The following is a 24,860-nucleotide window of genomic DNA, read 5'->3' as shown; positions in this document are numbered from 1 at the left end:
GCCTAGACGTTTATGTCTAGGCAGTGCTTATATCTATTGAAGATGAATGTACGATGGACTTGAAACCAAAACTCGATCCTCGTATTTCCTCGTCTGAGATCTTTTTAGACATAGACAATAACTGCAACATGCTAGATAAGATAGGTATGGCATTACATCGATCTCTGCTAGCCCTAACAAACAACATCTCCAAAAGGGTTCCCCTCTACTCAAAGTCCAATAGGCCTTTTCCGAAACAGCATCTCAGTACTCATACTTGGAAGAATATGCTCCCCAACTACAAGATTGGGAGGTCTCTTTCCTCCTAGATCTTTAACGAACTTGAACTCATAGTCAAGGATGATGCGACTCAAGATCGCCTTCAAAGTATTCGCCGCGAAAAACCGACCGGGACACGCCTGGACCCCGAACCCGAAATGCATGTTAGTAGTGGTGATAGAAACGAAATGGGCGGAAGATGTCGGCTTCTCAGCTTGTATCTTCTCACCACCATTTGGCATAGTGGATTCTGCGAGCTCAGGAGTGAGGATAAAACGGTCCTGGGGGTTATGGCACCAGCGAAACCCATCAAAGGCTATTGGATTTTCGACGAAGGCATCATCTTTGCTAATTGGACCCGCAGCGAAACATATGTGTGTTTCTACTGGAAGAACGAGACCATCATGGAGGGTGATGGGTTCTTTGACGATGCGATGGAAGTTCACTAGACAAGGTGGTTAGAGGACATCGAATCACAACCCGTCTCCGACCGATTATACGGCGTAGCCATAATAAAATATTTGCGTACTCACATTCGCCAGGCGGAGCGAAGCGTTGAGACTCGCGCAAGAAGCTATCCAGACGGGACTGCTCTTTCAGCGAAGCCTGAGTCGCCTTATACCAACCATCAGGTAGAGTCCGGCTCATTTCCTCCCTCAGGGGCTCCATGTACTCGGGCCTAGTAACCAAATCATAGAGACAGTGACACAGGGCCATGGTGCTGGTGTGAGTAACCGCCAGTGTGACCAAGAGCAGCATGTGATGCGCTAGTGTATCCGGTCCGAGGTTCTCATTCTTTTCCTCGCTCAGATCCATCATCCACTGCAAGAAATCATCTGGCTTGGTATAGTTTGGGTCTTTAGCCTGCTGTGCCAGTCTGCGTTCGTGGACCAGCGGAATAAAAAGCTCTTTCGCGAAGCGTAACTGCTTCTTCATTGTCCGGACACTGGGGAGGAAGGGCGCTACGATGGGACGGAGGTATTTTGGGACTGGACGGAGTAGGAGAATTGTGATCCCCACGTTCACGGCGTAGTTGCTTGCGACGTTGAGCCATTCTTCGTTTTCGCGTAGGATGTCACCGGCCATCATGCGGGAAGTCGAGAGGGCGATTAGCCGGGTGAACATCTCGCATGGGTTGATTCGAATCCAGGTGTCTGTGTTCGGTAACCATCTGTCAGTATCCGAGCGTTGATCTGTAAAGTTGGTCCCACAAAGTAGTGTTCGCATATCCCACCTTCGCATCCTGGGAGAGCGGCGTCGAATGCCGCTCGCAGCTCGTCGATGACACCGGGGACGACTTGGGCTATTCGAAATAGATTAATTGTCTGGTTTCTAGGTTGAAAATAAGAGAACCAAATGATGTTAGTACCTAGATTGGGCGTCAACCTTTTCCGTACGGTCAGAGCAGGTAAAAGAGTATCGATGATGATGTTGGTATACTGGCCCAATGCGTTCTGTGAAGTAGTATATCAGCTCCAACCTCTCAACGTAACGTAGTACAGATCAATCTCATGGGATTACTTCATATTGGGCATGTAGAGAACTGAGTTTTGCAGGAGGAAGATGTCTCAGTTCATCCTGATATTTCACTGGCAAGACGACCAGTTCTCCATCGCTGGTGAGCAGGCGAAATGGACTATCCTTGTACTAAAGATTGCAGACATATGAGAATAAGCTGAACGACCGATTTCATATATACTGACCTTTTTATATCCCTCACTGATCATCGAGGCAGCTTTGGGGTAGTATAACAATCGATTGATGAAATCTGGTAGATACGCATTGTACCTGATAATTGGGATATGCTTCAAACTAGAAGCTGGTCGTTGAAGTAGATATAACACTACAACTAACACCCCAACGAGGGGCCAGAAGGGTAGGGTCATCTTTGATGAAATCTTAGGTGTCTTTTAGAGCAGGGGAAAGGTACTTAGATAAATGATTCTCCGGAGACTTGGATTGTCCGGGATATTGGAACCGGGGAGATTAAGGAAGTTGTTTGGTGGTAGGAAGAGTAAGAAAGGTTGAGAGAGGGTGGCACAGGATAATTCGGATAGTATTAAGGAGTAAGACTTTTTAATTTAAGAGCGTTTGCTGGACAAAGGGTCCGTTTGAGGTCTCAGAGTGCGGAAACTTGGAGTACATTATTCACACAAGGCAAAGGCCTCTGTCTATTTCCCTTTTTGGTCTTTGCAATATACAAAACGCCTGGCTCAGATGCAAGTAGACATACACGAAACCCCATAGAAAATCATTCAAAGCCAACCCAATCACCTTCACCCTCGTCAGCATCAACCATCTGATCATCAGGAACCTCGGCATCTTCGGTTTCCATAGCCAACAAAGCAGTGCTGGTTTTCTTGTTTCCAAGAATAGGCTTCGAGAGCAGGTAGTTGAGATCGTAAAGGTTCTTTTCTGTCAACCGCTTCAGGTTCTCGCGAATATCATCGACAGCACGCTGGACGGCACGAAGCTCGGTGGCAAATGTACCTGTGTTATCCTTAAAGTAACGGCCATGGCTGCTGAACAAAGACTCGATCCACATAAGGTTGAACTCAAGATGGGGTGTTTCTTCGGCGGCATGTGCAACGAATCGGAGAAGGCGAGGTAAATAGACGGAGGGCACGGACCGAACCACATGGGGAATATCTGACGGAGGGATCGCTTCATATACGACACGGAGTAGCTTTTGTTCATTCAATCGGAAGGCCATGATAAGAGCTTTGAGGAAGGTGTTCTCATCATCCACAGTGTTGGATGCGGCGGCTTCCTTGGCAGCATCTAGCGTGGCAAGGATGCTTGACGGTGTGATTGTGATGTCCAGATCATAGGGATCGAAGATGAAGTCAGTATCCAGGCTGTAGACAAGGAGTCCTTCGGTCGAGGCGGCACAGAATGCTCGTCCAGTCGGCGCGAAATCCACAGATGTCACGCGGACTTCTGGGCGTGTGGTGCGCGCACCGGCATCACCACGTCTCGCACCAGGAAGAGTGCTATCAACACGATCATCATGATCAGATGCTTCACCTGTCTCGTCAATAAGAGCACGGGGACCAGCCTCAGTCATGTCACGACTGCTCAGGAACTCTTGGGTGCCATCGATCGAGGTGTTGACGGAGACGGTGAACTTCTTGATCAGTGAACCTGTTCCAACATCATACAAACAGATATACTTGCTGTTTCCACCGGCCAGAATACAGCTACCGTCTGCGCTGTATGTGATTCGATTGAAAGACTTTGTGCCTGCGGCATTGGCAGCAGTACGGCGGTCGGACACTCGGCGTCCTCCAGAGACGTCACGGCGACCGTCAACTCCTCCTTGCTGCACAGCATCTTCCACAGACCAGAAGGAAAGCTGGCCGTCTAGGGTAGATGCGGCGACTTGTTGCCCGTCTGGGCGGAAAGCCACACTGAGAATGTCTGACATGAGCTGGAGAGGTTCACTGGTCTGTGACCGACCGAAGATGCTCCAAATGCGGACTGTGTGATCCCAACTTCCACTGACAAGGTGGTTGCCATCAGCAGCGAAAGCAAGACTGGAAACCGGACCCTCGTGGCCGGAGAGCTGGTCAAGCAATTGACCGGTCTGCACGGACCATACGTGAATATCGAAGGAGTCGGGTGAACCGGCACAGATCACTTCTCCACTAGGGTCAACGGCCAACGAGGAGAATGACAGTCGGGATGGTGCTGTGAAGGTTCGGAAGTTACGGTAGCGAATAAGATCCCATGCACGGATAGAACCGTCCAAAGATGCTGTGAACAAGACATTTCCCTTCTTCGCAAACTGACATGCGGTCACTCCGCTGGTGTGTTCCGTAAATGTGACAATGCAGAAGCCTGACTTGACATCCCAAACCTTGATTTTGCCATCATCGGCGGCTGTAACAATTCTCTGACCGTCCGGTGAATATGCGAGGGCGTTCATAGAATCAAGGTGCCCTTGTTGTTTGAGGATATATGACTCGGACTGCCATTCCCAAACCAGCAGCTGACCGTGCTTGGACGATCCGAATGCCAGCCACTCGCCTGATTTGTTGATTGTGACAACATCAATGTTGCTCTGGGAGACACTAGATGGAATGTGTTAGCTGCGAAATGGAGGGAGGGTGTCACAGATTGACGTACCTCAATTGATGGATCATATTGAACTCTGGCAGGTCGTAGAGCCCGAATAGACCGTTGGAAAAGCCTACTACCAGAAGGTTTGTCGGCGCATGGAACGCAGCACAGTTGACCTTGGCATCGTTCTGCATGAAGAAATCCTTTTTGACGATCCTCCATCGGGCTTCGGAAATGTCCTCCATCGTTTCCTCGTCTTTTTTCGCGACATATTCCCAGCGGAAGAGTGCGCCATCTTGGCTGACAGTGTAAATCTGTGGATCATATTAGTATGGTATTTCCAGCTGAGTCAATTTCCAGTAAGCACCTACCACTTCTTGTGTCGCATTGAAATAGGCAGCCACCACACCCTGTCTGTGTCCCGCCAAAGTGGTGGGCTCGAAACCTTCTTCTGGATCCATACTCCATACTCGCGCCGTCAAATCCTTGGCGGCAGTGAGCAAGAAGCGCGAATCGCTAGACCACTCGACACTTTCGATGTTGTCAAAGTGGGCAGCAAGATCCCGGTGTAGAACGAATGGGGCAAATTCAATCTCGCCATTGGTTTCGGTGCCGGGGGTAGAAGGCGTCTGCCAAATTTGCAGGCGTCGTCCTACGCCAACGGCGAAGTGTCGGCCGGACGGGGAGAACTTGAGTGCGGAGACTCGTCCTTTGAAGGAAAAGTGGTGAATGGCGATGCGCCGGTGGAAATTGGTCAAAATTGCGCGGCCATTTTCATCCACAGTCAACAGAAGGTTACCCTTGGGCGAAAGATCGAGACGGTCGATGTTTGTACGGTGCGAAAAAGGCAGGGTATAAGAAGTATTTCTATAAAGGTGATTGTGAGCGGGTTGGTTTCCAAATCACCACAAGAAGGACTGGGCGACACATACTGTACTAGATCAAAGACCGAAACTCGATTGCCTACTGGCGAAAGCAAGCATGTGCCATCGGGAGTAAAGAGAAGATTTCCTTTGCGATATACCGTCCCCAAAAGGTTGGAGAACTAAAATTGAAATTGTTAGTCTTAATCTTCATAATCAAGGCGTTCTGGCAATTGTATGCGATCCAGAATCCAAGCGTAGTACATACCTTGAAGTCTGTCTTCATTTTGGCTGTCGGCGATCTCAAAGATCAAAAAATTAGAGATAATTCAACCAGCTACCGTGATAAGAGCCATCGGATCATATATGCTCCGGTCCCGGACCCAATAAGTACTAGCTCTTCACGCTAAACCCAGATAGGCAAGGCGAGGTATACTCCAGAAAACGAAAGGAGATTCAGGGGGAAGCAGCGACGGGCAGTTCGAGAGATCCAATTTCACATTCGTTCCTCCTTTTCCCTTTTTTTCTCCTTAGGAGTCGACTGATTTTCTCTTCTCAATATCGGTACTCTACACAGGGACCTCCTTCTTCATCTTCTTTTTTGTGTTGATTCCCAATTGTTTTTAATCCCCCCTATAACCCACCATGTCGACCGAGACCGCCACGCCCATTGGCATTGCCAACGTAAGCTATTCGGATGCATCTTCCTTGTGATGTCCTAAAGCTAACTTATCGTTTTTGATATAGCTCCCCAACCAGCGGTGTGTACCTTCGAGTGATTACGGTGTGGATACGAAAGATTCTAATCAAGCTTGTATAGTCACAAGATTGTCGCGAAGCGGGGTGCAGCCTTCACTATTATGGTGTGTTTCACAGTTCGAAGGAAATGCTCCGCGCGTGATGCTAATGGTGCATCGATCAGGTTGCCGGAGAGTCAGGATTGGGAAAGACGACCTTCATCAACACCCTTTTCTCCACCACCATTAAGAACTATGCCGATCACAAGCGCCGCCACCAGAAGCAGGTCGACCGAACTGTGGAGATTGAGATTACCAAGGCTGAGCTCGAGGAGAAGTTCTTCAAAGGTGCGACCCGGATACTCTGGTGTCGGGGGAGGGGTTTCGACTTTCGTGTTTCGATAGCTGATCAGTTGTCGATTTTCTAGTCCGCCTTACCGTCATTGATACCCCTGGATTCGGAGACTACGTGAACAACCGTGATTCATGGCAACCCATTATCGAGTTCTTGGATGACCAGCACGAGTCGTACATGCTCCAGGAGCAGCAGCCCCGCCGAACCGACAAGATTGACATGCGTGTTCACGCCTGTCTGTACTTCATCCGCCCCACCGGACACACCCTGAAGCCTCTCGATATTGAGGTGATGAAGCGCCTGAGCTCCCGTGTCAACCTGATCCCTGTGGTTGCCAAGGCTGATACCCTGAGCCACGCCGATCTGGTTCGCTACAAGGATAGAGTGAGTGGGATAAGTACAGGAGAGGAGAGAATGCGGGCTAATAATTGATTAGATCCGCGCTGTGATCGAAGCCCAGGGCATCAAGATTTACTCCCCACCCGTGGAGGAGGACGATGAGCACGCCGCTTCCCACGCCCGCAGCCTCATGGCTGCCATGCCTTTCGCCGTCATCGGTTCCGAGAAGGACGTCAAGGCCAACGATGGTCGTGTTGTCAAGGGTCGTCAGTACGCTTGGGGTGTCGCCGAGGTGGAAAACGAGGACCACTGCGACTTCAAGAAGCTCCGCTCAATCCTGATCCGCACCCACATGCTCGACCTTATTCACACCACGGAGGAATCGCACTACGAGGCCTACCGTGCCCAGCAGATGGAGACCCGCAAGTTTGGCGAGGCCCGACCACGCAAACTGGACAACCCCAAGTTCAAGGAGGAAGAGGAGACTCTGCGCAAGCGCTTCACCGAGCAGGTCAAGGTCGAGGAGCAGCGTTTCCGCCAGTGGGAGCAGAAGCTCATCTCAGAGCGCGATCGACTCAACAAGGATCTCGAGGCCACTCATGCAGCGTATGTTCCGAACTATTGTTTCGGTGAATTTATTGCTAACCGATCGCAGTATCAAATCCCTCGAGCAGGAGATCGAGGGTTTGCAGGGTTCCGGCACCCGCAGCCACGGACGTCGTTAAGATGTTGCAATTTTACCGGGAGTCGACCCGGATCGTTCAAAAGGGGAGTCGAACCATGCTCTTGTTTTTTGTTCTCTTTTGAGTACCCTATGTCTTGTTCGCGCTTGGAAGCACCTTTGTCTGAGGGCTTGGTTCGTTTTGTTTGTTATATCCATTTACCGCTGGTAGCTAGCGATGGTGTGTCTACAACCTTGATAATAACTTCTTCTGTATTCCGTATGAAATACAGAATTAATTCGTTTGAACTATTCGAAGTAAAGTAATTTTAGTTTAGTCTGGGATGGACTTGGGAGTTGAAGCTCCGAGCTCCATCCCGCATTCTCTAAACTCCGCCAATTCCTCCTCTCCACCTCAACTCGACCATGCCCCGGACAATATTCCCAACCAGGCATATTCACACGCTTAAAACACACAATGGTAGGCTTCAGACGTCCAGACGCCATCCAATCCCAAATCCCCTCCAAACTGCAAGCGCTAACATTCTTCTAGGCCCCGTCAACGCGGTAACCTTCTCAAGCTCCGGCGGCACCTACGTCCTCACAGGCTCCTCAGACCGAGCAGTACACCTTTCGCGCGCTATTCCAAACAACTCCAATAGCGCGACAGCAGTCGAAACCACATCCCCTATCCAAAAATACGAAGCGCATGGCTACTCCGTCCTAGACATCGCCGTCGCATCCGACAACGCACGCTTCGCCAGCGTAGGAGGCGATCGACAAGTCTTCCTCTGGGATGTGGAACAAGGCATCACGACCAAACGCTGGTCAGGCCATAACAGCCGAGTCGAAGCCGTGCAATTTGCCGGCGACGGCGACTCGGTCGTAGTAACTGGTAAGCCTGAATTCCCCCACTTCTCTTCCCAGCATCCAAACTAACATCCCCCAGGCAGTGCAGACACAACAATCAACCTCTGGGACGCCCGATCCACAAGTTACAAACCCATCCAAACCCTCACCGAAGCAACTGACACAGTCTCAACCCTACACGTACATATGGGGAGTTACTCGATAGCAAGCGGGAGCTACGACGGCCATGCACGGATCTACGACGTTCGAACGGGAAAAACGACCGTCGATGTCCTCGCGCACCCTGTAACGAGCGTGCGCTGTTCGAGCGACGGCAACGCGCTGCTTGCTTCGACGCTGGATGGACATATCCGCATGCTGGACCGGATGGATGGGAAGATTCTTAATGCGTTTGGGGGGGAGAAGAGTGTGCGTGGGATTGGGAAGCCGCAACATTCGTATCGGAATTCGGAGCTGCGTGTTCGCTCTGTTTTTGCGATGGGGGATGCGGTTGTGCTTAGTGGGAGTGAGGAGGGAGGGGAAGCTGGGGCGGCTGGGGCGGCGGCGTTTGCTTGGGATGTTGTTAAAGGGGAGGTTATTGCTGCTGTGCCTGTTGGGGAGATGGTTAAGGCTGTTAGTTGTGTGGCGTGGAATGAGGGTGTTGGGGATTGGGCTGCTGGGTGTTCTGATGGTAAGACTGTGTTTTGAGGGTTGGGTTTTGGAGAATTGTGCTAACTGTTGTTTGAAGGTACCGTCAGAGTCTATGGATGAACTGGGCTTTTTTTGTTCCCGAAGACAAGGCTATCATGGCGGAGCGACTTCCCCTCGTGTCGACCAATATCCCGGCTCTTAAACTACCCGCTACATTAGGCCATCGCTGCCGAAACAGGACACAGTGCGGAATGCTGTATAGACTAGCAAGGCCTGTGGCGGTCTTGCTACCCTCTACCAGTTTCCGTTCAGCGAGACTTCAATCGACTTGAGGATAGGCTCTCACTTGCAATCCGGGCAATGCGGACATTTGGGCAACGCTGGGCAAAGATAAATAGACGTCGCAGACCAGATATCACTACGCCGGTTGGAGTTCGGCCTGGAGCCATCGGAGAGAGATGTTTACTGGGGCCATTGGGCCTTTATACATGCCCAGCACTATTACATCAATAGTGAGATATGAAATTAATGAGACAACATCTTCCTTTCGTTTTGGACCTTTGTATTTTTCTTGTAAACTCGGCTTTTAGGGCTAGATCTGTAAACGTCAAGACTGAAACCTATTGCTCTATCAAGTACCTGAAACCCTTCAGATCTAAGTCCGCACTGAATCAATGGTCCTTAGACTTGGAGGTAAAAACCCACATGTTCCCAACTCCTACAGATCAGTAAATACCATCAAGCATCCACACGAGGCTCCCACCCCGCCTCAGCCATCTCAAACGACTCAAACAAGAAAGCCGGCGCCACCGTACACCCAACAAGCGTCCAATCCCCTAAACTTTTCGCATGCTGCCACTCTCCTCGCTCAACAATAGCCTGGGGCCGTTGACCCTATATAGAACTTAAGCGCCAAGCCGAACACACAAGGCCATACAATAGCCCGTATATATGTACACACGTGCACATGTATAGAGAAAAAAGTATGGAGAAAAAACTCACCTTTGCAAAATCAATCCCTAGAATCGTGTCCCGGATGGGTTTCCCGTCATTCCAGGATAGTGAGAGTTGCATAGGGGCGCCGGCATAATAATGCCATACCTCCGTGCCATCGAGGACACGGTGCCATTGCGAAAGACCGGCTTTTCCTTCGAGGAGGTAGTAAATGCAGGTGCTATGTGAGCGGTCATTTGATGAGTGGCGGTCACGGAAGGTCTCGATGTAGTATCCCTTTTCTGGGTGTGGGGAGAGATTTAATGTTTTGATGATCTCTTGTGCGGAATGGTTTTCCGTCATTTTGGAAGAGTAGTGGAGATGTGAGGTTGAGGTAAAAAGAAGGAATTGTGTCAGCTTGGGACAATCGGAATAGGAATACCTAATATACCCTTGATGAGTCAGGCATCAGCATTCCCCAGGTGCTTTTACGTGGGGTGATACATTGTAGAGCTGAAAGGTAAGCGAAGCAATCATTGAGCTGGAACATGCAGATGCAAAGGCCAAGAGCTGACACTCCCACATTCCACGTCAGACTTATCCTAAGGATGTACTTTACATGCGACGCAAGGAGCAGGCGGTTCCTCACTATGGTATATATCCTCTCTTGATTCCCTAGCCACATTCAAATATCCCACGGCACCTTTCTCAAGACGAAAAATAGCATGATCCACCAACGTATACGTCCCCGGAACCATCATTTTCATATTAACAAGCATAGCAGCCCCAGGGGGAACACAAACCGTCTGAACAAACCGTCCAGGCGAATTAACCACATCTCCATCACGATAAACCTTTTCAAAATTACTCCCAATAACAAAATTACTCCCAATAACATGAAACGAACTCCTCAAGTTTGGCTCAGCATTCCCGAAAAAGATCCTAACTCTTTCATCCACGCATGCTTTGAGTGGTTTATCTCTCGTGAGCGCAGCTTCATGACCATTAAAGACAATGACACTCGGCTCTTCTCTTAGCGCATTCGGATACGAAAACTCCACCGTCGAAGACGGTTTCCCATGGTCTTCGATTTCCGGTGCTTCGTGATAAAACTCGCTCTGCATCACGTAGTACTCACGATCTACTCGATCGAGATCCTGTTCAGGTTGCACGTACATGAGTCCATACATGCCGTTTGCGATATGCACCGGCATCGGTGTTGCAGTACAATGGTATAAATAAAGACCTGGACATTGGAGACGAAATCTTGCAATTATGGTTTGAACTTCTTCTGCTGTTGTCAATGCAGAACCACCTCCCGGACTCAGGAACGCGTGGCAGTCGATCTTGTGTGGATTACCGGATTCGTCGCGGTTTGTTAGGGATGATTCGACGACGTCGCCGACGCGAGCGCGGATGAATGGGCCAGGGACTGTGTTGTTGAAGGTCCATTGTTTGTACTTGTATTCGGAAGTCACTTGTTTCACTTTGGTGGAGGTTGTTAATGGGACTTGAAGGAGCACGGGGTGGGTTCGGGTTATTGGTGGAGGGACGTTTGGTGCGGAGGTGAGTATTGCTTTCTCTTTTGAGAGGTTTGAGATGTTGTTTTGTTTGGGTGTATCGTGAGAGTGTGATGATACTTCATTCGACTTGGGTACTAGGATTGGGTCTGGGCCTCTTGCTTTCTTGGGCGAGTCCAGTCTGAGTGGACTCTGTTGAAGGTGTATCAGACTGAACGCGATCGAGGCAGATAGAGTGAGGAAATATGAAATGGAATTTACATGGCGTTTTTCTCTTTTGGGATGTCCCGAAACAAGTCTGGTCTGTGTGGTCCCTTGCAAAGGGTGCGAGAACGCAAGACGTTGCCTGACTATGGGATTTGAGAAAAGTCTCGACATCGAATTCATCCCTTTTTGTGTAATTGTTGATACTGATGATTATTACTCTTATCATTTCATTTTGATATTTCGTATGACATTAACATGACGCGATATATATACTCTACGTGTATCACATAAACGCGTAAGATGTTGTTGATGCAGGGATATATATCCCGAGGCTGACTTGCTACACTTTATGATTATTTCCCACAAAATAACAAGACAATAAGCAATACATATAGGCATTGTCTTAGAAGATCCAAGCAAATAATCCAACCTCATGAACGGAACTATTCAAAAAGCAAAGACTCATGACAGTGTGATATTATTCATACAAATATTAAAACAAGCCCAACAACTTTTGAGTACCCAAACACCACATAAACACATCAACACATAAGTCATAGCAGACAAGTCACCATAAATCTCCACACAATCCGCGCCCGACCGCGCTGATAACCAGACAAAACCTAGTTCAACTGAATCCCCTCAAGTTTAGGCGACTGCATCTTCTCCTCTTCAAGAGCATCAATCGCCCTCCTAAGCTCATCCTCCCCAACGATAATCGTGCCGGCACGTGCCGTACTCAAGAAACTAATTTCGACAGCATCGGCGACATCCACATCAGGCTGGAGATGATGCGTCGAAGTTGGCAAGGGATGTAATCCATGCGACGGCGCAGAAGTGGAGGTAGGGTATTTTTTATCGATCGAAAGAGCCGCGAGACGCGTACCGAAAGAATCAAACAATTTGGGCACTGATCCGACTATGCTACTAGCACCACTGCCTACGGGTGAATCCGCGCTGAATGCATGGTGGGATGAGGTAGCTGCGTCTGCGAGCCGACCCGCGACGCCGCAGACGATACCGGATGCTTCGAGGGGGAGGTCGCGGAGGTCGAGGGTGATTGGAATAAGATGGTCTTCTTTTGAGCCGAGGAGGAGACCGGAGCCATCTTCGTATGTTGGTGTCCCTGTTGAGGAGGTTGATTGGCGTGCGAAGCGGGGGAGGAGACGCTTCTCTATGAGGAGGGAAGCTGCTGGATCAAGGGATGCGAGGGTTAGGGAGAGGAAGCGGGGTTCGTCGACGAGGAGGACTGTTGTTAGTGCGTCGCGCAGGATGGACATTGATGATTCCTGGGAGTGGTATTCGTGGTGGGCGGCGCATTGAACTAGCCGTAGGGAGTGGTCTACGGACGGGGTGATTTGGTGTTTGCGGAGGTTGTTGAAGGTGCGGGATTGGAGTTCGGCTAGAGTTGAAGGGGGTGGTGTTCCTGGTGGGATGAGGTCGCTGAGTCTTCTTTCGATTGTTGGGCTGAGGGGGTTGGTGATGAAAGCTGAAGCGTTGTCGAATTGGAAACCTCTTTTTTCTAGCGCGGTCATTACGCTTGCTTTGCTTTTTTGGGGGACTATTATATAGTCGGAGAAGTAGGTTGAGATGAAGAAGATGGAGCTTTGGGGGGTTAGCTGGGGATGTTTTGTAAAGGAAGGTATTAGGTTTCACATACATGCCTGCCAGGGCAAGTGGACTGGTTAATTCCAGGACCCGCTTGCCGGCTTCTAGACCTTGGCCGAGGACTTGCATGGCGATGTAGTCATTCTCACTCACGACCAGGCGGGAGCGGAGGGAGACATCCAACTGGTCGAGTTGATCCATGACTGGGACGAAGTATTTGTCGACTAGACGTCTAGGACACATGACGGAGACTTCGACTGGAGTGATGGAGATATTCATGAATGCGGGTGGTTTGTAGCCATAGTCCGAAGCGTGTTCGAAATCATCAAATGCTGCATCGTCATCTGTCTCATCTTCCAGTGGTGGTGTTTCATCAAAAATGAGTCTGAGAACAGACTTTAAGAAGTAGGGGTACAGTTCCAATGGGATGTGCACCAGTACAATCTGTTCCTCCTAGAATTGGGTTAGTAGGTTTTGGATTGTCTATCCCATCTGGGTAGATATCATGGATGACTCACTAGGAAGTGCACTTGTGCATCGATGAGAGCCATTGATTGATCCATGGGGTATGGTCTTGGAGAGAAAGAGAGAGGTTTGAGTAGAAGTTGGCTATTACGCCATTGATGATGCTATTTGTAGTGAAGAAGCACCATCCACGTATGTCGTATGTCGTGATAGTAGATATTTGAGGTGTAAGATATTTGATATTCTGTCGGTACGTGAAGTTAACAAAAGAGACTTCTCAACCCCCTTTTCCTTTTTTTTTCTCTTCACACATTTTTCCCCAAAATTTCTTTCCACTTATCTTCCTCTTTTTAACACAAATTTGACTAAATCTCTTCTTTACTCCACAGCTTATCAGAGGGTTTCTTACCGCACGGACATGTACCTTGTTCCTGGGCTTTTGTGGGGTCCTTAGCTTTCTTTTTTTTACGCCGAGGTTTTCCGAGGGACTTTCTATCATTTCTGCTTATGAGTATACGGGAGACCTAATATTCAGGCCGACATGCAGGTTTTGATTCTGATTTGTCTAATTTATCTGAAGTATTCTCAGATCCTAAGCTCTCCTGCACATCCCCCGCTTTTCTAGTATGCGAGATAACATGCACTGACCTCTCTCTATTTCATCTGTGTTTTTTCCTTTGCCGCTGTAGCAGAGGCATCGAAAGAGATTTTAGTGCAACGTCACACGATTGCATCCTTATCGGGTGGATGGAAAATTCATACCGTGGCGATTCATGGCTTTGTCTTTGGCTTTGACTTTATTCATTCTATTGTATGAGTTTATATGACCAGGAAATGTGATTGGATGTAGGAGCGTCGATCATATATGCCCAGGTCCGCAATATTCATGAACAAACCCCTTAGTAATCAAAGTAGCCTGATTCCGCAGGCGTTGACAAGTGTCAAAAATGAAGCTTTTCATCTCTATACAAATGGTAGTGTCTCCATGTTCTTGAGCGATTTGCAAGTGCCAAAATTGAGACTTTTGATCTCCATACAAATGGAGATATCTCCATATTTCTGGACGGTTTGTAAGTGTCAAAAATGAAGCTTTTCATCTCCATATTCTAGGTGGTTTACAAGTCGAAAAATATGGAGATATCTCGGTTTGTATGGAGATGAAAGGCTTCATTTTCATTCCGGAACTACCTCAGGTGGCAGCTGGTGCACTATTAAGGGATCCGTAGTAATTCACGTATTTTTATTTTTCTGCCAGGCCGAAATAAGGCATCCAGGCATAAAATTCAGGCATTGATCATTGAGCGCTATAGTTACGTCGTACTCACTATGTCTTGGTAGGCGTATGCACCTACCTATTCTAAGTATTCTAGGGAAGGATGGCTAGTTTGGGAAGTGGGGAGGAGGGAGTTGATGCCTGAGAGCTCTCTCGAAGCACTGGTCCCAATGCGGCAACAGGGGTGTGTTTGTAACAATCATCATAATTAATCAATAATCAACAATTAACAATTCGCATTCGGTCACCTTACGCCTACGCAGCGGTATAGGGGTCAGGGTTCAAAACCCCTTTTTAGGAAGGGGGGCATGATGCCCGGATGCCTTGCTTTAGAACGGCAGAAAAATGAAGATAACTACCTGAAATACTATTACATATGGCTTAATAATCAAAGTACACCCAAGGTTATTCTACCCGCGTTTTAAACTGTCAAAAATGAAGCTTTTCCCCTCCATATTATGGGTGGTTTGTAAGTCCCAAAAAATGGAGATACTACCATTTGTATGGCGATGAAAAGCTTCGTTTTTGACACTTGCAAAACGTCCAAAAAATGGGGATATCTCCATTTGTATGGAGATCAAAAGCTTCTTTTTTGGACTTGAAGTATTAATCAATTTACCATACATCGTATAGAGCGGTATAGTTAATTAGAGGTGCTAATTAAGGCATTCGGGCATAAAAATTCCCCTCAAAAATGGGGTTTGAAACCTGACGGTCACCCTATACCGCTGCGTAATACGCCACAATTTGAAGCGCTATACCATAACCTCAACCTTTCTTGAGCGATCAATACTTCTAAAGCGAGGGGACATTGACTAAGAACGATCCTGCCAATTCCTATTCAAGAGTTCGGCATAATTCTTTGGATCTTGTAACAATATCTTTCGGATAGGAGTGAAATTTTGCTGCTGTACTTTGAGACCAACCATCTTACTCGTATTTACAGACTAGCCCCCGAGTCCGTGGAAATCTCTCTAGCCTCAGACTGGCTGAGATGGGCTAATATACATACCTAGGTATGTATCCGCTTCCTTTCCGGCTTGAGCCGCCGGGATCGCTGATTGACCAACTAGCCCCTGCGCCAGGAGGCAAAGACTAGGATTCTAAGGTCGACGACGTAAGACACGGGAGGAGATAAGGCCGCGTTCCCCTTTGGAGTTTAACCCTATGTAACTCCGTCTGAACCGACACTATTTTCCCCAGTTGTGATGTTGAGGTGCTCCCAAGAGGATGAAGTCAATAGTGGTACGATTGAACTAAAGCATTAAGATCTATTAGCGCGGACACTGAATCCAGTGTTCGTGGTAATTTGCCACTATTCCAGGCCGAGGTTGCAGTTATGTACAGACGATGGGCTTTGTTGATTGGTTTCCAACATGTCTATCCCTGCTGGACAACGGTTCTCTCAGGATACTCAAAGAGTATCAGGCGTTCCCCCCTCTCCCGACAAGAATAATTATAAATGGATGACCCTCTTTGCCATTCATCCACTATTCCATACCATTTACCACACCAATAATGCCGAAACCACCAAACAGGTGGAATTCTACCGAGGATAATCTACTTCGAAGAGAAGTGCTTACCCAATGTATGTCCAGAAAAATTTGACGGCAAAAATGCAGTCTAGTTGACAGAGGGCACGATTTGCTAATCGTTGGTGATCCATTGCCCCAGTAGTGGCAGAGGGAGCGGTGAAAGACTGGCAATGCATTGCGACCAAGCTTCCAGCCCGCACTAACAAAGATTGCAGAAAGCGATGGCATAATGTTGTGTCTGGCGGAGTGAATAAAGGCCACTGGACGCAGGATGAGGACAAACTACTGATAGAAGCGGTCAAAACGTGTGGTAAAAGGTGAGGAGCTCATCAGGCGTCGACAAATGGTGTTTAAGAATATCTTCAAGCTGACTTTTCAATGTTATTGAATTCAGCTGGAGGGTCGTTGCAACCGCCGTTAAGTCTCGAAATGCGGACCGTGTGTTGCCATTTTACTTAGAGATGTGTATACAGTTCTATGGCTAACCGCTAGGTGAGCCAGAATGCGCCAAGCGGTGGACGCAATTTCTGGACCCTGAATTGGACCGCAGTCAGTGGGCAGATAAGGAAGTGAGTCTACATGGCTATGATACACGTCACGGATATACTTCTGGACCAACATTGACTCCGTGTTTCTGTATTCAGAACAAGCTTCTCCAGGAGGCGCACGAGAAATACGGCAGACGATGGAAAGAGATTCAGGACAAGTACTTCCCCACGCGGTCAAGAAATGCAATAAAAAACCAGTACATATTGTCTTACTGAAAAACCAAGGGAAAGCCATGATTGCTGATATTCCGAACAGATACACCATCCTTATTCGAAAACGGAAACAAGCGCAAAGTAATGGCATTGAAGACAATGAAGAAACTTCGAGTCAGTCAGACAGTGAAGAGAATGGCCCGGTGGAAGCACAGGAGACAACTGCCATGGATTTGTCATACGGACAATCAGATGATGATCTGAGTGACGGTGAGGCCATGATCGACGGGGGTGATTCTGCAGGGGAACAAGAGCCCCCTTCCAATGAAATCGATGATTGGGATTCCCACTTCTGCAGCACCTATAGTCACTTATTCAGTGATTCAACTCCCGCAGATCATATGGCACTGGACCCTGCAATCAATGCAAACCGGGTGCTCTCGCAGTGCTTTCCAGCCGGAGAAGTGCATTGCTGGGATATACCAGGGCCACAGGTAGTCCAGACAGGCTCTGAAAATTTCGATAACAACACTCATGATCCCCCTGAGGACTCCGCGCTCTTGGCACCGGGTTTGTTCCCGACTCCGGCCGCTGGCCCGGAGTCTATTGGTCAGAATCCTAACTTGGTTCATTGGCACCCGACGTCAGCCCTTGCCCTTGACGGCGTCAGTTCTTCTCCCAGGAAGATCACCCTTACGGTGAAATCTCCGTGCCCAGACACCATTGAGTCCCTCATGCGCATTGTGTTGGAAACTGGATCCTCGTTTAGCTTTGAGACAGAATGAAGCATCCCGACAATGCCCATCCCTCGCAGTAAGCCTACCTCAAACGCCCAGAACTGAACCACGGGGGTAGCCAGTATGGGGGCGAGGTCCACATGAGTCTTTGATGGACTCGATACAGAGCCATGATAGAAGGGATACCGTGCGTGCATTTGAGACGTAGTATCATAGAATCGTGTACGGGGGTCAATTGTGAATTCACTAGTCAATCAGGTATTGTATCGTGAAGGCATAGGAACATTTATTGAAAATAGATCAAACATATCCTTAATTTGCAAGCTCTCATATTAAAGAAAAATGTGCACCATTTACCATCATGAATTCCTAGCTCTGGGTAGTTCACACATCACCACAGACACCTGACTCCGACAGTCATAGATCTTACTCAAATAGAGTCCCGCCAGATTAATGATTCATTCAAACTGGGCCGGAGTCCTCTCGATGCCGTTGATGATGCTCATCATGGTGATATCCCTCTGATGACTGTACCGTGTGAAATATCCGTAGTTCGCCGGCAATGGTTCCGGGGCTGGAGATATCCCTCCAAACCCAAGTGTGGTATTCATGACCTGATCACAAATGAGAAGTCGCGAATTGAACCCCATACTCCTGCGTATACCACTTAGAATCTGGATGCAGTATTCATCGGACCAGTCATGTCTAGTAAGTACAAATCTTAGATGGGGAAGTGAGAAGGATGCTGTTTGAGATATATCCCCTTACAAGATATAAGAGAGCCAATATACATCAGCTCCCTTGACTGGGTTCTCGTCAAAGAAATTATGAGGCATGAAGGTAACCCGTGAGAAATTTATCTCCGATACACTAGTCGCCCATCAACATACCTGCGCTTACTGTTCCTAAGCAGAGGTATTTGCAGAACGCTGTAACCAAACAGTAGGAATGATAATTTAGTTTTTCGGTGACTATGCTCACGGTGTCCGGGAAACAACACTTCCTGATATATGATATCGACCTACGCCAACCTGGGAATCTCCTTGAGAAAGCCTTTCCTCAAGCAGCCATCGTTGTGACTGATTACTACGCCAGAGGTACCCAGGATCACAGGCATTACACCTCAATGTCGGCGATGATGTTTACCCCAGTCTTTTCAAGAAGATATCACATCCTCTTAGAGGTTTTAAGATGAATTTTCACGTTGATTCTGTCTAATCTAATTCGTCGGTTTGAATAATATCCGATATACATCCATCCTTCGCTCCAATACTATGCAACAAACCCTGTGTAGTATAGGTCTTGGCCCCAGTTGCCATAGGGCTGGGCTTGTAACGGAATTTCATGTATTATTCAGCATAATTTTGGTTAGTAATCTGCTAGCGGCCCCGGGGCCTTATCCATGGATGTATTACATCTCGGGCGACTTTCCTCTTATTCTTATCTACTAATGAACTTCTATTGAACCTTCTTCTTTTCATCGTATTGTCAGGTTACGTTACCTCGTTTAGGATGTAATCAGTCGCTTTGTTTCGTACCGGAGTTTAGGACTCGCACTATAAGCTAGCGACCCCTCATTTACGCAGGTCCGGCCAGCACTGGGCTTATATGGATGTCCTCCTCCCCTCCGACCAGCAGCACACACCACTCCTGATCTCAATACCATCCTTTGAGAACAAACCATCTATCCATCCATCATGGCTACTACCTCCCGGATCTGGCTTATCACTGGCACCTCGTCCGGATTTGGCCTAGAGTTGGCTAAAGTGGCCGCTAAGCGCGGGGATCGCGTGTTAGCCGCCACACGGAGTCCGCATAAATTAGCCGAGCTCGAGTCAACCAACCCTAACATCAAGGCTGTCTACCTAGATCACAACGAGCCCCCAGCCCAGATCCAGGCAGCGGTCAAGACTATCCTAGCTGTCTATGGCACGGTCGACATTGTTGTCAACAATGCCGCCTACGTGCAGACAGGCATGCTTGAAGAGACCACCCCAGAAGAGATTCAGCGTCAGTTCCAGGCTAATACCTTTGGCCCTCTGAATCTTTACCGCGCCCTACTGCCACACCTACGCGCTAAGGGGTCGGGCACTTTGGTTACTATCGGCTCTATGGCCGCCTGGTACCCTATGGCTGGCTGCAATCTCTACAACGCCTCCAAGGCCGCTCTGCGCTGGCTCGGACTTGGGTTGGCGGGTGAAATCTCTCAGTTCGGTATCCGTCACTGTTTAGTCGAGCCGGGCTTCTTCCGCACCGAGTTGCTGAATCCGTCAGCCAATCTTACCCTGACCGCGAAGTCCTCGCGTCTATCGGCCTACCAGGAGGTAAACGACACCACCGACTCCAACTTCGCCGCCTTTAACGGCGCACAGCTGGGTAACCCCGTGAAGGGCGCGCAAGTTATCTACGACGTCACCACCTCTACGGGAGTCGCCGAGGGGAAACCCCTGCCTGCTTTCTTGCCCTTGGGGAGTGATGCCAGCGAGGAAATTAGCAAGGCCGCATCTGAGACCTTGGCCGCGATTGAGGAATGGCGGGCGATTAGTTCCTTGACGGACTTTCCCAAAGGTTCGTAATGACGTTCCTAGTGTCACAGGCTTTTCGGGGAAAGGTGCTTGCCTGTCAACGCTCTTTGCCGCCCGAGACAACGCGCTTGACCGTCGCTGCTGTCCGAGATAGCGCACAAGTTTGTCTGCTGTCCATTGGCCACTTCACCGGCATGCCATATATACCTACTTCCTCTGTAGTCCTTTCGTAGTCCTTTGAGGAATCCATTCTATTAAAAGGCATATACTGCGCTGTATCCTGTTGGAGCAATGGGGTTGTAACTTACCACCAGTATTCGCGTGGCATCGCTGGAGACCTCGTTCCTTTTGTTTTTTTGTATCAAATGCTGGGATCATACGACGAAATCCTCAGGAGAACGATTACCACCTTTTCTATCTCAGACCAATGATTCAACGCGTGTTTTGATCCTATAATACTGTTTTGGTATGTAAAACGGACGTACGCATACACACAGATATTTCCTGTCAGTCCCTTACATTGGCCTAGAGCCCTAGAGTGGTGGAATTTATTTGAAGTAGATACAACATTGAAGCTGCCCTTGACCGCTGACCGCGGCACTGGTTTCAAGCTAAAATTCAAGACTTCATAGTTTCACTACGACAATTGAATGCTATATGTATAGGCAGATTCAATCAAGAGGCCGGGTCTATCTATCCTAAAACTAGCTAATTAGTATGTAATTATTGTACAACAAGCTCAGTGAACCTGAAATTTTGTCCCATCCAGGTAATCCGTAGAAATCCTCTAGGGCTACCCGTGGATGCCTTCCACCTCAACCATCTGCGCGACATCCATTCATACTTCCCTCTCCTTCCCTCTTCTCGTTTTACTTACTTGCATATTTACTCGACGAACGCCATTCCTTACCGTACTGGTTGAATTTTAGAGAGTTAGCCCCAACAAAAAAAAAGGATAAAGAAATCCAATGGTTTGTTTACTATACAGAAGGAGAAGTGAACTAGTAAAACGTACCCGGTATAGGATAAAGAGGGGCGGGATCATGGCGAGACTAATGAAGCCCAGCACACTACATGCCCATCCGATGCCGAGCGACTGCAGCATGCGTCGGGCGGCCATCGGTAACGCTCCGCCAAATGCGCTGCGGAAGAAAGCGTTGCCGGCAAAGACGCCGGCGAGATGGATCGGGTATGATTGACCCAGATAGTTGAGCACGGTCTGGAACGTGAGATGGAATCTCGGGGCAAAGAAGGCGGTACCGATAATAGGAAGGATCCAGGGGATACTACTTGAGGGGTTAGTATCAACTCGGGCTGGGCTAGGCTATCAGAGCGAATATCCAAAAGAAATCCCACATACTCTTTACGGGAGGTCCAGCCGAATGTGAAGAGGCAAATCGGGATGCAAATGGCTCCCACCGCACCTGGCAAGATTTGCTCTTCGGGTTCGACGACTTCGTTGTTTGCCTCCTTTCGGGCCACATGGGGCTGGAAATAGAAATGGATCCAGATCATGTAAGAGCTGACGGAGATGACAGCGCCGACAAAAATGCCAAAGAAAGCCATTAGAGAGTTGGTCAGTTCAGTGAGCCAAAGAATCGGAAGGCGAGGCAAACTTGGAAAGAAGAACCTACAGCTTTGTTCTATTCCCGTGAAACCGTAGATTCCCTGGAAGACTATACCAGGCAAGATGAGATCAGTGGTCGTCTTTTCATCAGTGAGTCAACCCCACACACCGACTCATTCACTTACCGTAAGGGAAGAACTCATACCAGAGATACAAAATCCCATAGATGAACATTGTGTGAATATTTATGAACAGAATCACAGGGTCAATAAAGGAGAGTCGGACATCAACGGCAATCTGCTCGAACATGGCCCCGAACAGGTTATTTTTCATGGGTTCCATCTCACTCGGGCTGCGGTACCTCTTATCCCCGGTTACCTGGCGCAGATGAGCGGCACGACGATAGAGGATGTTAGCGGCCAGCGTTTCTGGGAGGAGGAAGAACATAAAGACCGTCGACATGGCGGCGATTCCAGCGATCAGCCAGAGTGCTGCAGACCACGAACCCCAGCGGTCGCTGATGGGTCTAATTAGCGATCCGGGCGAGAAGAAATAAAAGGTAGAAAAAGGCACAGAGACTTCCACCATGGCGGTTCCCAGTAGCTAGAGAGAAATGGTAGTAAGGTCAGAACCGTCCGGCCATATTAGACGTAGGCAAGGAGCAGACAACGTACTGGGCCGAAAGACGGGCCACACACCCCGCTCAGGACATACGTTGCCAACGCGTAGGGCACTTCACGTGGTCCAAACACCTCAGCGATGGTGGTCCCTCCGATACAGGTGGGAGAGGCTCCGACTAGGCCACTCAGAACACGCAGAATGATAATTGTCTGTATGTTCTTCGCCAACGCAGCTCCGATGCTCAATAGGCAGAAGGCCAGTGAGCCAAACATGTAGACCCGGGGTGCGACCGATGGCCGGGAGATTCGAAATGGGCGATAACTGGACATGGAGAACTAGCTACTAACAATGCCACACTAGGGTCAATAGGTCAATGGGGCCAGCGTACAATCAGCGGGCCTACGCCATACGCAATGACAAACAATGAGAGGCCAAGCATGGCTACCTCATAAGAGGCACCTAAGGATTCCTGGATCGAGTTAATGCTGGCTGAGTAGATTCCCGGCGCCGTGTAGAAACTGAGGTTGACTATCAACACATTGCACAGCACCAGCACCTTGACCCACGATGGCCAGTTCCGGGGATTGTCCTCGTCTGTAGGACCGGTCCAGTTCACCAGATAGACTGCTTCTTCCGGCACAAGCTCATCCTTGGACGGGTGAATGTCGGCATCTACGGCCGCGCGATGATGATTGAGGCCAGTTGGCTCGCTGGTGAGCAGCCTCAGGGTCCGACCAAAGGCCGTATCGCGAAGGAGAATGGCCATGGAACGTAACAACTCTAGGGTGCGCGTCGGTTATTCTAGCGAAAGGGAAGGGAGATATGTAGATGTTTGTGTCCAATTTTACATTCAATTTTTAATTTTCAGATATATCTAAGGGATAGCAGGAAGACCCAGTTTAATTTCTTTGTTGCTATTCAGGGTTTAGCGGACCGGAGTACGACTGGGGCCGGGGTACAGAGCACATATGGAGCACAAAGGAGAGACCGAATTGGATGACATTAATGTTCATCGGATTTAGTGCACGGAGATTAAGACTCAAGTCCGAAATGAATTTACATCTAGCCAATCAACTGGCTACATCGTCATGGTCCGTTGTCACGACAACATCTTGCCACTGATCCAGTCCATCCTGGTTGCGAGCCAATGCTGCACGTATCGCCGCAAAGGCATCCCGGCCTAGTGCTAACCGTGGAGGCAGCCTACGGCCCTCACAACGTCCCGTCTTGGTCAAAGCTTCGACAATCACTCGGGCGCCCTTAGCCGGATCCCCTGGCTGGTGGTGGTCGTACGCCGCCAGACCCGCGCGCGTAGACTCGGTGGCTATCTTCAGCTCGGCCAATCGGTTCTGCGCCACGACTTTGTGCCCACCACTCAGGAAGTTGGTACGGAAATATCCCGGCTCAATGCAGGTGGTCTCTATGCCGAACGGGGCCAGCTCCCCGCACAGAGCTTCGGTGTAGATCGCGACGGCCGCCTTGGTGGCACAGTACAGTCCAGCAGCCGGAGTCCCAGACCATCCGCCGATGGAGCCTAGATTAGCAACGACCCCCGACCTCTGCTTGCGCATAGTGGGGAGGACAGCGCGAAGCACTCTCATTTGGCCAAACACATTGGTTGCAAACACAGCTTCGGCCTCAGATCCCCTGTACCAAGGATGGAGAACAGTCAGTGGTATTGAACGGAAGGCGAACCCAGAGAAGGGTCTCCGGGACGATTGACTATGATACTCACGAGCATTCCTCAACGGCACCCTCGAGGATATATCCGGCATTATTCACCAGGACGTCGGTGCGCCCAACAATCCCTAGGATGGACGCCACCTGCGCCTGTACGGTTTCATCGCTGCCATTGACATCCAGCTGGCGGAGCACAATTTGGCCAGGTCTCTGCTGCTCGAGGTCCTTCAGCTTGTTTTCATCTCTGGATGTGGCTACCACTGTATCTCCGATGTCCGTTGCGGCGAGGGCAATTTCGCGACCGAAGCCGGATGAGGAACCGGTAATGAGCCAGACGCGCGGCATGTCTGCGAGATATGGCTCAAAAAGAGAATGATTCTCGGGCGATTGGAAATAGTGATGAGAGAGTGTCTATTTGAAAACCCTGAACGCTTTATCGCAGTTGAAATGTGGGAAGAACAGCCTGGAATGGTGTGTATTGTGAAGATCTTTGCATTTTAATAATTATTTTCGCGCTGGGCAAGATCTTCAATCAGTTTCCACCAGAGGGGGTTCCTCCAACGATGGCTGGGGGTTTGTACGCGGGTCCTACGGAGACCTTGGGTTTTCAATTGGCTATGACATTTTGAGAGGTTAACAACGCCGTCAAATAACTCTTAGGCCGATTATGGTCTTTTCATTTCACGTTTTCATACTCATATTGGGATATAGAA

At 49.0% G+C, this 24,860-nt stretch overlaps 11 protein-coding genes across 11 annotated transcripts; 4 read left to right on the top strand and 7 right to left on the bottom strand.

The window, feature by feature from the left end:
• Positions 1-209: 209 nt before the first annotated feature.
• On the bottom strand, positions 210-2,144 carry N7517_008712 (cytochrome P450; the record flags this gene model as incomplete). The annotated part of the gene is made up of 6 exons (XM_056726441.1): positions 210-703; positions 792-1,412; positions 1,493-1,561; positions 1,628-1,712; positions 1,780-1,905; positions 1,962-2,144. The coding sequence occupies 6 exons, from the start codon at positions 2,142-2,144 to the stop codon at positions 210-212; spliced, it is 1,578 nt and encodes a 525-aa protein (XP_056577292.1).
• Positions 2,145-2,509: 365 nt separating this feature from the next.
• Positions 2,510-5,481, bottom strand: N7517_008711 (snoRNA-binding rRNA-processing protein PWP2; the record flags this gene model as incomplete). The annotated part of the gene is made up of 5 exons (XM_056726440.1): positions 5,452-5,481; positions 5,253-5,365; positions 4,692-5,187; positions 4,387-4,634; positions 2,510-4,331 (listed from the first exon to the last, which is right to left on the bottom strand). The coding sequence occupies exons 1-5, from the start codon at positions 5,467-5,469 to the stop codon at positions 2,510-2,512; spliced, it is 2,697 nt and encodes an 898-aa protein (XP_056577291.1). The 5' UTR covers positions 5,470-5,481.
• A 347-nt stretch (positions 5,482-5,828) lies between these two features.
• On the top strand, positions 5,829-7,339 carry aspC (septin CDC12; the record flags this gene model as incomplete). Its single annotated transcript, XM_056726439.1, has 7 exons — positions 5,829-5,867; positions 5,931-5,944; positions 6,004-6,046; positions 6,106-6,268; positions 6,349-6,659; positions 6,712-7,220; positions 7,270-7,339. The coding sequence occupies 7 exons, from the start codon at positions 5,829-5,831 to the stop codon at positions 7,337-7,339; spliced, it is 1,149 nt and encodes a 382-aa protein (XP_056577290.1).
• A 362-nt stretch (positions 7,340-7,701) lies between these two features.
• Positions 7,702-8,895, top strand: N7517_008709 (WD40 repeat domain-containing protein; the record flags this gene model as incomplete). Its single annotated transcript, XM_056726438.1, has 4 exons — positions 7,702-7,756; positions 7,829-8,170; positions 8,225-8,815; positions 8,873-8,895. 4 exons carry the CDS (start codon positions 7,702-7,704, stop codon positions 8,893-8,895), a joined length of 1,011 nt encoding a protein of 336 aa, XP_056577289.1.
• A 618-nt stretch (positions 8,896-9,513) lies between these two features.
• On the bottom strand, positions 9,514-10,071 carry N7517_008708 (cupin domain-containing protein; the record flags this gene model as incomplete). The annotated part of the gene is made up of 2 exons (XM_056726437.1): positions 9,514-9,669; positions 9,778-10,071. The coding sequence occupies 2 exons, from the start codon at positions 10,069-10,071 to the stop codon at positions 9,514-9,516; spliced, it is 450 nt and encodes a 149-aa protein (XP_056577288.1).
• Positions 10,072-10,310: 239 nt separating this feature from the next.
• N7517_008707 (putative multicopper oxidase) lies at positions 10,311-11,606 on the bottom strand (the record flags this gene model as incomplete). Its single annotated transcript, XM_056726436.1, has 1 exon — positions 10,311-11,606. The coding sequence occupies one exon, from the start codon at positions 11,604-11,606 to the stop codon at positions 10,311-10,313; it is 1,296 nt and encodes a 431-aa protein (XP_056577287.1).
• Positions 11,607-12,058: 452 nt separating this feature from the next.
• N7517_008706 (ACT domain-containing protein) lies at positions 12,059-13,594 on the bottom strand (the record flags this gene model as incomplete). The annotated part of the gene is made up of 3 exons (XM_056726435.1): positions 12,059-13,040; positions 13,096-13,496; positions 13,562-13,594. 3 exons carry the CDS (start codon positions 13,592-13,594, stop codon positions 12,059-12,061), a joined length of 1,416 nt encoding a protein of 471 aa, XP_056577286.1.
• Positions 13,595-16,299: 2,705 nt separating this feature from the next.
• On the top strand, positions 16,300-17,802 carry N7517_008705 (Myb transcription factor; the record flags this gene model as incomplete). The annotated part of the gene is made up of 5 exons (XM_056726434.1): positions 16,300-16,369; positions 16,456-16,633; positions 16,711-16,754; positions 16,809-17,022; positions 17,121-17,802. The coding sequence occupies 5 exons, from the start codon at positions 16,300-16,302 to the stop codon at positions 17,800-17,802; spliced, it is 1,188 nt and encodes a 395-aa protein (XP_056577285.1).
• A 1,649-nt stretch (positions 17,803-19,451) lies between these two features.
• Positions 19,452-20,330, top strand: N7517_008704 (SDR family oxidoreductase; the record flags this gene model as incomplete). Its single annotated transcript, XM_056726433.1, has 1 exon — positions 19,452-20,330. One exon carries the CDS (start codon positions 19,452-19,454, stop codon positions 20,328-20,330), a length of 879 nt encoding a protein of 292 aa, XP_056577284.1.
• An 818-nt stretch (positions 20,331-21,148) lies between these two features.
• N7517_008703 (caffeine resistance protein) lies at positions 21,149-23,233 on the bottom strand (the record flags this gene model as incomplete). Its single annotated transcript, XM_056726432.1, has 6 exons — positions 21,149-21,193; positions 21,295-21,565; positions 21,640-21,955; positions 22,032-22,449; positions 22,521-22,802; positions 22,856-23,233. The coding sequence occupies 6 exons, from the start codon at positions 23,231-23,233 to the stop codon at positions 21,149-21,151; spliced, it is 1,710 nt and encodes a 569-aa protein (XP_056577283.1).
• A 304-nt stretch (positions 23,234-23,537) lies between these two features.
• On the bottom strand, positions 23,538-24,492 carry N7517_008702 (SDR family oxidoreductase; the record flags this gene model as incomplete). Its single annotated transcript, XM_056726431.1, has 2 exons — positions 23,538-24,114; positions 24,203-24,492. The coding sequence occupies 2 exons, from the start codon at positions 24,490-24,492 to the stop codon at positions 23,538-23,540; spliced, it is 867 nt and encodes a 288-aa protein (XP_056577282.1).
• Positions 24,493-24,860: the final 368 nt, after the last annotated feature.

This window comes from Penicillium concentricum (genome assembly GCF_028827145.1).
Source record: "Penicillium concentricum strain IBT 3081 chromosome Unknown utg000003l_segment0_segment0, whole genome shotgun sequence".
NCBI classification, from domain to species: domain Eukaryota; kingdom Fungi; phylum Ascomycota; class Eurotiomycetes; order Eurotiales; family Aspergillaceae; genus Penicillium; species Penicillium concentricum.
Note: the sequence above shows the minus strand (reverse complement) of the source record. Positions and strands in the feature narration are given on the sequence as shown.